Raw genomic sequence first — 13,006 nt, forward strand, 5'->3', positions numbered from 1 at the left:
ATGATGCTCACAAAACACATACGTCATACAACAGTTATTGCCTTAACAATGAGAATGTGTTGCATAGAGGTAAACCAGCACAAATACAGCTACAAGCCTTTAAGGTTAGCTAGGTTACTATAGATCTTAGAACAGCACACATTTATCCACAAATTTAGGCCTCTTGTATCATTGATGTCAATATGTTGGACATATCAGCTGATTTGAGTACTCTCAGTTGAGGCTGTGTTAATTCAACAACTGTGCAGCTCTGTTTACAATATAACATGTAGAGGCAGGCATATTTAGTTTTTCAGACAGTTTCTTAGGGATGGTAACAATGATGCATGTTTCAGCCACCTATCAGCACAACGCTGATAAACAGTATGCTAGTGTTTAGTCAAACCTAAACAGCGTCAACTATATATTTATATTTATTTAAAAACGTTTGTTGGAGAGTCTGGGCGGTGATGATCTGGCTTCTTCAAGTAATTCTAGAATGTATGTTGTCTGGATGAGTAATTCCTGTCATTCTATGACCTATAGTTACTGTAGCAACAATTCCGCTGTTGAGACTGGCCGTAGTGATTGTAAATGTTGAAGAGCCATGTGGTCTTGCGCTGGACACATCCTAACTGAACTCAACAGGCAATACCAAAAGTGCCACTGTCTTTGCTATTGGCTGGTCTGTACCACTCTTCTAAGAACTACACATTTCTAATTTGGATATGAGACTCAGCTGCTTTCAGATGGAAAACTCTAACAGATCCACTGGAATGAAACTGGTTAATGGTTGGACGTGACAAGAACTTTTTTTCAGAGCCGTGTTGTCTTGGCGTCTTTCACATAAAATGTGATACATCTGCACAAAAGAGCCAAATCCAGAGCCCAGATCAACAAACTCCAATAGATGGACCTAATAGTAGCTCTAACAACGTGTTATAAACATTGAAATACACACAGAAAAAAGTTCTGAGTTTTACACCACAGTTTGGCCTCACTTTAGCAACAGATATATTCATTTGGTGATACTTGTCCCTGAATATTCACACATTTTCAGTAAGTAATTTATATTGTGACACTGCAATTTATTATTATTTCTTTGTTTTTTAGTGGGGGCTGGGGCATTGTATTGTACATATTTGGAAGTTTTTATACAAACCATTTCCCTCAAAGTAACACAAACATAATGGCTAGCGAAAATGCACAGTTTGTATAAAAACTTTACAGTTCAAAACAAGTTGAATTGTTGATGCTGTGTTATTCGGTACATTCGATAAATGAAAACTTGAAACTTGTTGAAACAATATTAGTGTAATGGGACTAAACTCACTCTACATGCATATGGAATACAAAGATTGAATGTCTTTTGTAGTGATTGGTATGATTAATTAGGAACATAATCTGTAAGAAAAAAATAATGTGTATTGTTGTGTATTGTTATATTGATCATTGGGACTTTTTGTATAGCAAAGTTAGCAGCTAGGATTTCGCTACACCTGCAGTAAAATCTGCCCATCTGTTTGTGAACAACGGGCGATTACCATGATTTGATTTTGTTCTGAAACCAGTACTGTGGCGAAAAGGTTCCACAAAATAGTTCTACAAGCAAAGATTCTCCAATCCCAGGATGTCTGGAACTATATGTGGCCTTTTTGTTCCAACATACATACACTAGAGGGTGTATGGAATACTATTTTACAAACATTTGTATTTATCCAAAGATGCAGTTGTCTCTTCTGCAGCTTTTTAATGGTAATTACTAAAACATGTTTAGCCCATGACAACTGCAAAATAATTGGGCTTAAAATTGGGCTTTTTGAATATATATATATATCAATATGACACATCTATGCATCGCTCCTGAAATATATACATATTTCTTTCTCAGTGCAACAGTGGTCTAGGATAAAAACCATCAAACCTTCTACTTCAGACTGACTTGAGGCAGTTACTGTGGCAGCAAATATCAAAATAACCAACATAAGAAAAAGATTGCTTTATCTCGCTTTGTGTCACTTGTTGACAGTGTATTTTTGTTATCACTTGCTCAAGACAGAGAGTGCTAGCCAACACTTGGGTTATAGACACGTCTAGAGGAAACTGGATTTCAGCTGTAGAGCAGAATGGGAACCAACCTACGGGGGCAGAGACAGGTCTTACAAAATACCTCCATGCAGATGAACAAGAGCCTTACAGTAATGGACTTAAAAGGACAGAGGACTACAACGTTACTGGGTAGAAACTGGAGCTAGGCGTACTGTGTGAGGAGGAGAAGACACTGGCTCCGTATCGGTGTTCAGCATGATAGAGTTATTTTAATGTAAAGTCACGTTTCTCCATGATAACAGATACCGCAATCATGCCGCGTGTCACTCCTTCGGGATAGTACCTTTATATTTGCATCATCCGATTGGTAATGCCTCAGTTACACAGATAGAATAGAGCTCCCTAGTCTTTGTACAAGAACACGTTATCCTCTAATGGGGTTTCAACAGTGTGCCATTTGATATCCACTGTACTTGGCTAATGGATGGAAAAGTGGCCTCTTTGGAAAATAAATGCAACAGGACATGGGTTTCAAGCCAACCTGCATGTGTTGGTCGGGATGAGCTTTGAGGGAGAGTGTAGTATACCATGAACACGGACAAAGTTAAAGTGGTGGTTTTGAAAGGGTACGAAAAACAAATGTAGAAGCTACAGGCCGATGTGTCTTGTTGTGACTATTTGCAACACTGGTGAATGACAAACACCTTGAAACTAAAAAGCTTTCGTCTAAAAAAGTGAGCTTTGTGCATAGTTCATTTTTCAAAATGTAATCATTATATTCCTCTCCTGTCACTTATCTGCAGTGTTACAAGGAAGTGCAATAATGTACAACTCCTCTTAGCTAAGTGCATGTAGATCACTGTTGCACTGATGGGACTCACCACCCACATTCTCCCCCTAAAAACACCACAAAATAATTTTCCTATTTTTTTTCTCCAGTTATTCTATTTTTTGTGTACTTTTGTTACAATAACCCAGGCATGTGTTTGTCTTGCTCAGTTCCAGGGTTGAGTCCACTTATGTCCACATACAGCATATCTTAAGAGTTTTGGCCTGATCTCTCTCCCTCTCCCTCCCTCCCTCTCTCCCTCCCTCTCGCCCTCCCTCTCTCCCTCTCATACCTCTCCCACCCACACCACTGTGTTCCCTCTCTTGATGTCTGACACCTCGCAGTGAGGCGTCTTCTGTTTGCCATTCAGCACAAAGAGTGACTCCGCTGAGGGCGTGACCAGGTATCGGCCAAACAGTCCGCTCGACACCAGCACCCTATTGGAGCTCCCCCAGGGCCAGGAGTGGGGGGACAGGGGCTCCTTGAGGCTCCTGAGGACCTCGCTTTTGCCTGAAGCCAGGTCAGAGAAGAGCAGGTCCGTGTCTGAGCCGGAGACAGCCACCATTGTGTACTGGTTGGACTCTGTGAAGGAGGGCTGGAAGACCACATCGGACACGTGAAGGGTGGTGTCCAACTCCCGGCTCAGCCCCAGCACCCCCTGGAAGGACACTGTCTGAACTCTGACCTTGCCGTGCTGCCGATCCGGTGTGACAATGAGGCGGCCATCCGGGGAGACGTAAGGCTGACCCGTGATGTTGAGGTTGGGCCCGATGACTGTGTCCGTGACACTGTCGATGAGGAGCTGGGGCTGGGCTGATGAGGGGTCCCTGCTCGGAGACCGGCACTGGATGAAGTAGAAGCCGCTCAGGTGTGTGTAGGCCATGCTGACCGGTACACAGCTGTAGTTCTTCAGGCTGATGGTCTTTACCCGGTGGAAGGTCTCCAGGTCAATTTTATGCACTGCAGGTTCAGATTTCAGGAAGATGAAACCAAACCTAAGATGACAAAGTTCAAGGGAAATGTTAATGGTCTTTTGGGTGGGCTTACAGTACTGGCTGGATTCTAATTTGCTATTTTCTCCTCCACTTAAGAGGGATTGCGATGATGAGGTGGCAAGGTCACAGGTGAGTAAGGTCGGCGGGCCTGGCGTACCTGACATGCGTGATAATGAGGTTGGTCGGCGGGATGAAGAAGTCATCCACCCTCTGGAAGGGGGTGCGGATGGTGTGGTGGACCTCTCCAACGCTGGCCTGGGGTATCACCTGGTAACAGAGCAGAACAACATTAGGAAATGTACAAATACACCTACCCAGCCAGAGAGAACAGTAAGAATAAGCAATGATCTGAGTGCGTGCAGAAACACAACAACAAAGCAGAGAACAATGTGGCTGGAAATTGTCTTGCAGATGAGGATCATTGTATACAGCAGTATAGTTAGGCTGATCAAACATGGACCAACAGTAATAGACAGAATCCGATTGGGTAACGGTCGCTTTGTAACAGACACACAGTTAAAATTCAACACTACTGTTGTTTGCTCCTTGGGGTTTAAGGCCGGGTGTCTCTGTAAAGCACTTTGTGACAACTGCTGTTGTAAAAAGCGCTTTATAAATAAATTTTGATTGATTGATTGATTAAAGATGCTGTCTCAGTGAAAGACGTAGGAATGTCCATCCATCACCCAACGTCATCATTATCTACATTTCCTGGTCACTGCCCAGGAGTGTTTTTCTGAACACTGAAGGAAGCTGTGAGGCCTGACCCAATGGGAAGTGAGGCCTGACCCAATGGGAAGTGAGGCCTGACCCAATCAGATTGGTCTGTTACATAATATTATGATCAGGACTCCACAGATGCGTTGGAGCAGATGAGCCATCCGTCTTCACTCCGCATTGGTTTATAAAGGCATTGTGACATCTTGAAAATGTCTTTATATTTGATTATATCTTTTCATGTAACAACATTCAAAACCTTCCTTTTCGACTATTTATGGACTAAGTATAGTAAATATGTTTACTATATTTAATATATTAAAAAAAAGTACTTTTACACACAAGCTTTTTAGTTACTTATTATGTTAGGCAGAAAGTGGGAATGGCTAATCACCTGCTTGCATATAGGGAGGGTTACACCAATGAGATACTCTGGATTTCATCACAACTTTTGTAGCACAATTTTATTGCGCCACTTTGGGACATGAAGGGCTGTGTCTCGATGTATTAATGAAGGCAATCCCCTGAATAAGATAATGCCTAGATGGCTTCCTAAGAGCAAAAAATTGTCACCCAGTCATTGTTATTGCAATACCACATGTCTAGAAAAAGTGGGATTAGACATGATACATTGCACATAAGAAAAGTATGTTGAACAATCTGGCAACAAATTACAGAAGGCAGAGGTGTTTTGAGCTGGCAGTTAGAGGACATAAAACCAACAAATTAGAAACCAAGACTGTTTTGGGATTTTGGACAGCAAAATCAATGAAAGACCACTAAAAGTGTGAGCTGAACTGTCTTCTTGCCATAATGCAATGTAATAGCTAACTCAATTGATTTCAGAGTTTTGAGAAATATACTGTTTTTTGCAGCATATTTGATGAGATACGCATGTTGTACGTAATAAAGCAAGAACTGTAGCTACTCCCGATTCCTGTTTGACAACATATAGCCTGTTTAGCATTGGCCATAGTCTTGAAATGTAGAAATATGTATCTCTTTGTTGCAACTGCTGAGATGACATTCTGGCAGTAATAACTAGCAAGGCAGTCTAAACCAGAATCTGTACTTGGGTACTTGTTGTTTTAGCTATTGACCTAGTTATATTTTCTGAGAAACCTGCCATTTTAGTTTTTTGTATATTATAGTATAATTTGCATTGAAGTATTTAATTGAAATTCCACTGTTCGCGTTAGTATGTTGAGCGCTAAACCCATGTTTGCGAATGCCGGTATTATTTATTCTTGACCTGCATGCTAACAGAGCAAAAGATAACTATATATATATTTTATTAGATGAGCAATAATTAATTGCTCGTTTCGTGGTACAGAGTGCAGAAGTGGGTGCGTGAATATGACTCAGCAAAGGGTGAAAAGAGGATTTCAACACCACCTGTGCGTCTGGCTGCAGTGGGACTGGTGGGCCGACAAACATCAGTAGCAATGTGGGGTGTGTTGGGTCTTGGCGAAGAGACAAATCTCTTACATAAAAAGCATTACAAAACTGTTCATAATGATAATTTGTTTTGTTATATGCATTTCTGTAATTGCTTTGCTTTCTTTCTTTTCATGAGTGGCAGCCCACACGTATATGCAAAATGAAAATTTGAACAAACATGAATATAAATGAATTTGTGACTGAAAAATAAATGTGTTTTTTTTCTAGAAAATAAATGTTGTTCTGGGGTAGGCTCTGCTTGTTAATGGAATCCCAGTTACTACTACAAAGAGAAGTTATTTGTTTTCAAAGGAAAACTACTGTATCTCTAAAGACACTATCATCTGACAAAAGCTTTAATGTGAATCGCTTTGCCTTTATCTGTTCCACTCGTGTATATATACAGATTTGAATAAAACAGTTATATTCCCTGTAATTCCCTCCCTGCAGGGTTTGGAGAGAAACCTAGTTACAAAATGTTATTAGAAACGTTACATTGTTACAATGGTCCAGATTTAATGAGCTCACAAAAAATATCGCTCATGTCTAATTAGGAGAGGACGCTCTCTCAGGCTCACGGTGCCCTGAACCACACAAAGCCGGGCAGGGTCCAGTCATCACTCACCCCCTGTGGATTATATGCATCCTGTTGCCTTGGCTGTTATCCTGTATTACAGCTACAGTACTTCACCCTACAGCGGACTGGTTAATTTTGATTGAGTGGATTTTATATTGAACTGCATTATTTTTGAGGCAGACAAATGGAACACAATGTTATTAATAAATGCTTTCCAGTACAGTATGCTGTACATCCTAAAGGTGCCCACTTAAATATGAATATCACACTATACGACATTAAGGTTTTACTATTGGCCAACGGGTGTAGTTCACTATCCAGTTAGTCTCATTCAAATTTACAAATATCCAACTGGTCTCATTCAAGCCTTATCCATGTCCAACTTGTCTACTTCAACTGTCTACTAATGCCCTACATACTAAACATTTCTACCATCTATTTGAATCTTCAGGACCAGTTTTTTAACATGCTGAGGTTTAAACATAATATTGTAAAATCTTGCCACAATAGTATCTTGGAAGCTCACCTCACCTCACCTCACCATTTTTCCAAATCAGGGATTTCCAATCATTTCTGGCATGAAAGTTAATATAAAACATGTCCTGAGTGACTCATTTTGTGGTTAACTTTCAAATGGCCACATACTTTCTTCACTTTTCCACAGCTCCTTACTTTATAAGAAAAAGCATTATGGTATGTTTTGTTTTATTACACCTGGTAAAATAAAGGTTAATAAACACCTAGGGGGATACACTGAAATCAATTTACAGTTATGCTCAAAAGTTTGTATACCCTTGGAGAATTTGTAATATATGTACCATTTGTAAAGAAAACATTAGTGAGCAGGCAACAAAGAAAAAGATTAACTGACCACTGTTAAAGTTGCGTACCCTTAGTTCTTAGTACTGTGTATTGCCCCCTTTAGCATCAATGACAGCGTGCAGTCTTTTGTAATAGTTGTTTATGAGGCCCCGAATTCTTGCTGGTGGTATTGCTGCCCATTCGTCTTGGCAAAATGCCTCCAGGTCATGCAAGTCTTTGGTCGTCTTGCATGAACTGCACGTTCGAGATCTCCCTAGAGTGGCTCGATGATATTAAGTTCAGGAGACTGTGATGGCCACTCCAGAACCTTCACCTTCTTCTGCTGTAACCACTGGAGGGTCAACTTGGCCTTGTGCTTAGGGTCATTATTGTGCTGGAAAGTCCAAGAGTGTCCCATGCACAGCTTTCGTGCAGAAGAATGCAAATTCTCAGTCAGTATTTTCTGACAACATGCTGCATTCATCTTGCCATACATTTTCACAAAATTCCCCATGCCTATAGAGCTCACACACCCCCAAAACATCAGTGAGCCACCACCATGCTTCACAGTGGGGATGGTATTTTGTTCACTATAGGCCTTGTTGACCCCTCTCCAAACATAGCGCTTATGATTGTGACCATAAAGCTCTATTTTGGTCTCGTCACTCCAAATTACAGTCCCAGAAGCTTTGAGCCATGTCAAGGTGTTGTTGGGCATATTGTAACCAGGCTTTGTTGTGGCATTGGTGCAGTAAAGGCTTCTCTCCGGCAACTCGACCATGCAGCTCATTTTTGTTCAAATATCGTTGTATTGTGCTCCTGGAAACAACCACACCATCTTTTTCCAGAGCAGCCTGTATTTCTCCTGAGGTTAGCTGTGGGTTATTCTTTGTATCCCGAACAATTCTTCTGTCAGTTTTGGCTGAAATCTTTCTTGGTCTACCTGACTTTGGCTTGTGATCAAGAGATCCCCAAATTTTCCACTCCTTAATAAGTGATTGAACAGTACTGACTGGCATTTGTAAGGCTTTGGATATCTTTTTATATCCTTTTCCATCTTTATAAAGTGCCATTACCTTGTTGCGGAGGTCTTTTGATAGTTATTTTCTGTTTCCCATGGCTCTGTATCTAGCCTGCTCAGTGCATCCACGTGAGAGCTAACAAACTCATTGTCTATTTACCCACACACACACACACACACACACACTAATTGCAATTTAAAAAGCCAAAGGGTGTGGGAAATTCACCTGTAATTGCCATTTTCACCTGTGTGTGTCACCTTGTGTGTCTGTAACAAGGCCAAACAATCAAGGATAGGTAAACTTTTGATCTGGGCCATTTGGGTGATTTCTGTTGTCATTATGATTTTAAAAGGAGACAAACAACTATGTGATAATAAATGGCTTCATATGATCACTATCCTTAAAAAGACGCAGGTCAGTCATATTTTCAAAATAAATGCCTGTTTCTGAAAGGGTATGGAAACTTATGAGCACAACTGTGGGGACTTGTGAACAATCTTGTGGGGAAGTTCAAAGTATTTCTGTCAACCCAACAAGGTTGACATCAAGGAGGTATACCGAGCCCAGACACACAGACAGGAGCAATGTGGCTGGAAATGGCTGGAAATCCCCAGATACTATGTTCAGTTTTACTATTTCAGGCCAATAATTGCCGAACAAGAGAAGGTACCTGGGGAATTAAGGAGCCAGTTGGTGGTGGAACACATGGAATTCACATGTACCTCCAGAATTGCTTGGCAAGCTAATCACAAGTGAACTCCAAGCATCTGGTGGCTGGGGACTGACCTGCTCGAGAGCCTTTCTGAACACTAGTCCAGCTTACCCACATTTTCCTTCACCTCTCCCAGATTGGCTGTCTCTGAATGGACAGGATCAGCATGAGCAAACGCAGACATTGGGAGCACTCTGAATATCCCTTACCTCTCAACATTCCTTGCTCCTTAATTTGTTTAATCTAATGAATGGACCATCTCGCTCAGATGTTTGCATAGAGATATTGAGCTATTAAAAGGAATGTGTTTGAAATGTTGAATTGCCTCCGCTTGAGCCAGTGCAGAGCAGTTGACGCTCAGGCCAATTACTTGCATTTCAAATTATATTATAAAGCCATTTATTTGTGGTGTGATCCAAATGCCCTAAAGTACATTATGCAGATTGGCTGACATTGCATTTTGGACCGGATGATTCAAGCATCGTTTTGTAATTTACTATTCACTATTGAGCTCTGAGTGAACACTGAGCGTGTTTTAGTAGTTCACTACTCACCCGAAGGCCTGTGCAGGGCTTTTATGAGACTTTACAACAATGTGAAGAATTCATTAAATGAGCAGAAAATCACTTTGTTTGATATAGAAAAGTGCCTTTCAAACCCTGTCGCCGCCTCTTTATTTGAGGCCCACTGCGTCTTGCTTAGGCAGGGGAGGGAGAACACATTAGAACTTCACAATGAGCCCAACCTGACACGCACACAAGCTTTCCCCTGCTAATATGGTGTCTCCTTGACACCCCATCCTGACAATTGACAGATAGAGCTGCTTTCAACATTTTAATAGGATTCCGTCCTCCAAAGGAAAACAACTAGAAATGCGCTGTCCGTCGCAAAATGACAGTGTAGTCCCTTGACAGTGGAACTCTGCTGGGCTGCGGTCCTCCGTCTCCTAAGCCCACCGTAGCTCTCCCTGAAGCATTTGCCAGCTCTGAGCAGTGGGCTCCCCTTAGCCAAACGGCCATGTGGGCCTAAAACACATCCTGTCCTGTGATCATGCCTTGTGCGTGAAGTCTCCAACACATCCTCTACTGTGATCAAACCTTCTGTGTGTAGTCTAACACATCCTCTCCTGTGATCAACACATCTTCTCCTGTGGATTTCAGTCAGCTGACAGGTAAGATTTGTAAAACATACATAGATTAAATGCTAAAATCTAATTGCATACCCACACACAAATGAACTGCTTACCTGTAACGTTGGGTGGGACTTCTGCATGCTTCCCCAACTCAAAACCCAGACTTGGTCATGTGATTTGTCATAGAGCAGCTTCACCGGGAAAGGGTCTGTCTCTACAGCCTTGAGAGACAGTGAGAGACAAACACAGAGAAAGAGACAGGGAGAGTGAAAGAAGAGATTGAGAGAGGAGAGAGGAGGGATGAGGAGGGATGAGAAGGAGAGGGCAGTAAGACAGAGATAATAAAAAAGAAAGAAATTGTAAAATGATCAGGAAAGACAAACAGTAAACCCTGTCAAGCCAAACGCACAGAAACCTAAATAACAGCAAATTGCCCCTTCAATACTTTGAGACTTCAAACTCCATAAAGGTACACTCAGAACATAAAAGCTCAGTACAATAGACACTGACACTAACTGAAGACAAAGAACTTCTGGGGAAAAAAACATACATAAACCCAAACAACAGGAGTTAGCAATATAACACGTGGACAGGTGGACAATCCATTTTAAAGCACACTGCTGTTCAAATATGATTCAAACGCAGAACAATGCCATATTCATGAAGTCAAATAAATTGGAAGAAAGTATAAAAATCCACTGGACACCAATTACAGAGAAGCGTCAGACCCTTACATAAAAAATCATGCAGACCTGATGGCACACAAAAATGAGATGCTCAAATTCACCCGTGCAGAGTTTCAGTTTGTTATATTAAACCTGGTTAATTTGGCCTTGAGCCCTGGATATTTCACAGTACATCCAATATATTTTTCAGTAGTGTTATGAATGTTTTTCAGTAGTGTTATGAATGTTTTTCAGTAGTGTTATGATGTTTTTCAGTAGTGTTATGAATGTTATTCAGTAGTGTTATGATGTTTTTCAGTAGTGTTATGAACGTAAGATTTCTAAAGTTCTATAATAAAAACAACGTGCTGAGGAAAATAAAAACGGGATTTAGTACGACAGATGGTATTGATACCCCCCACACAACCTCATAGACAAACATGTCTATCAAAGTAAGATATATCCTTCACAGAAAGGATTTCACTCTATAATCAGCATACACGGCCGTCATTCAAAGTTAGTGAAAGTGGGGGGTTATGGGGGGGTTAAAACGCAAGAAGTGTGACACCATGACATCATTGAGTATAAGTGCAGTGTCAACATTGGCCAGAAAATAACCCAATTTACCAGGGCTAGGATGGCCACCTCAGCCCCAGGCTCGTCAATTTACCAGGGCTAGGATGACCACCTCAGCCCCAGGCTCTTCAATTTACCAGGGCTAGGATGGCCACCTCAGCCCCAGGCTCTTCAATTTACCAGGGCTAGGATGACCACCTCAACCCCAGGCTCTTCAATTTACCAGGGCTAGGATGGCCACCTCAGCCCCAGGCTCTTCAATTTACCAGGGCTAGAATGGCCACCTCAGCCCTAGGCTCTTCAATTTACCAGGGCTAGGATGGCCACCTCAGCCCCAGGCTCTTCAATTTACCAGGGCAAGGATGGCCACCTCAGCCCCAATATACACTACAAATTGACCACTATTCTGAAAGATCTTCAGGCCCTGGTGTTAGCCTCCTATTCAGTTCAGAGGTTTAATGGATGCTTTTCACAGATTACCTGTGTCTGGTGTTTCCCCAACAGCATAAACCCCAAGAATAGCAAAATACAAATTTTGTGGTGCTGTGACGGCCAAACCGTCACGGCACCACGACCAAACAGTCACTGCACCACGACCAAACAGTCACTGCTCCACGACCAAACAGTCACTGCACCACGACCAAACAGTCACTGCACCACGACCAAACAGTCACTGCACCACAACCAAACAGTCACTGCACCACAGCCAAACAGTCACTGCACCACGACCAAACAGTCACTGCACCACGACCAAACAGTCACTGCACCACGACCAAACAGTCACTGCACCACGGCCAAACAGTCACTGCACCACGACCAAACAGTCACTGCACCACGACCAAACAGTCACTGCACCACGACCAAACCTGAGAAAGAGCTGCATTTCTTAACAAAATACAAGTCATTTCCTGAAATGTGAGACCATTATTCAAGGCTTCAAAGGCCTCTTTGATGAAAATAGGCTTTTCATCCTTTCGGAGGGGGACAGTGTGCATTGGCAACATTTGACACTGATGCCTGGCACAAGATGATAATGTATGACAGAACAATGTCATATGCCACTGTTGCTGTTATTGTGTGTTGTATGTTTTTTTGAGTGTTTTTTTTTTAAAGTAAAACAAAAAAAGAGAGAGCAAGAGATAGAAAAAAAAGAACTAGAGAGTGAGATAGAGACAGAAAAAGAGTCACAGAGAAAAGGGGCTCAATCCAGTGCCTTGTGTTTTGTCAACAATGTCAAATAACACAATCAATTACCCGCTTCCCTGGACATGCAGGCCCCCCCTCTCCAATCCCACCCCCGGTGAAGCGTGACAGAGGCCTGTGTTCAGTAATGGAAGGCCAGCCTTTTTCTTTCCCAGTGGTCAGCTATGTGTCGACAGCACACCCCAAGACACAGAAGTGGGGGGTCTCTGACCCTCATACTTTCACTCACAAGTCAGAGGTGGGGGCAGGGTTTCACCAAACACACCAGGGCCTCCCAAACTTTTGGGACCTGTGAACATTTAGATTTTA

At 42.0% G+C, this 13,006-nt stretch overlaps 1 protein-coding gene across 2 annotated transcripts in view; it reads right to left on the reverse strand.

Moving 5' to 3' along the window:
• Window positions 1-535: 535 nt before the first annotated feature.
• Window positions 536-13,006, reverse strand: part of fstl4 (follistatin-like 4) — a 176,973-nt gene continuing 164,502 nt past the window's right edge. For both annotated transcript variants that reach the window (XM_034293500.1, XM_034293499.1), the window contains exons 14-16: window positions 10,367-10,474; window positions 4,010-4,119; window positions 536-3,852 (exon numbers count right to left, since the gene is read on the reverse strand). In XM_034293500.1, coding sequence (XP_034149391.1) covers window positions 3,144-3,852; window positions 4,010-4,119; window positions 10,367-10,474 — 927 coding nt within the window. In that variant the 3' untranslated portion in view covers window positions 536-3,143. The remainder of the gene's footprint in view (window positions 3,853-4,009; window positions 4,120-10,366; window positions 10,475-13,006) is intronic.

The sequence above is a fragment of the Esox lucius genome, chromosome 7, assembly GCF_011004845.1.
Source record: "Esox lucius isolate fEsoLuc1 chromosome 7, fEsoLuc1.pri, whole genome shotgun sequence".
NCBI classification, from domain to species: domain Eukaryota; kingdom Metazoa; phylum Chordata; class Actinopteri; order Esociformes; family Esocidae; genus Esox; species Esox lucius.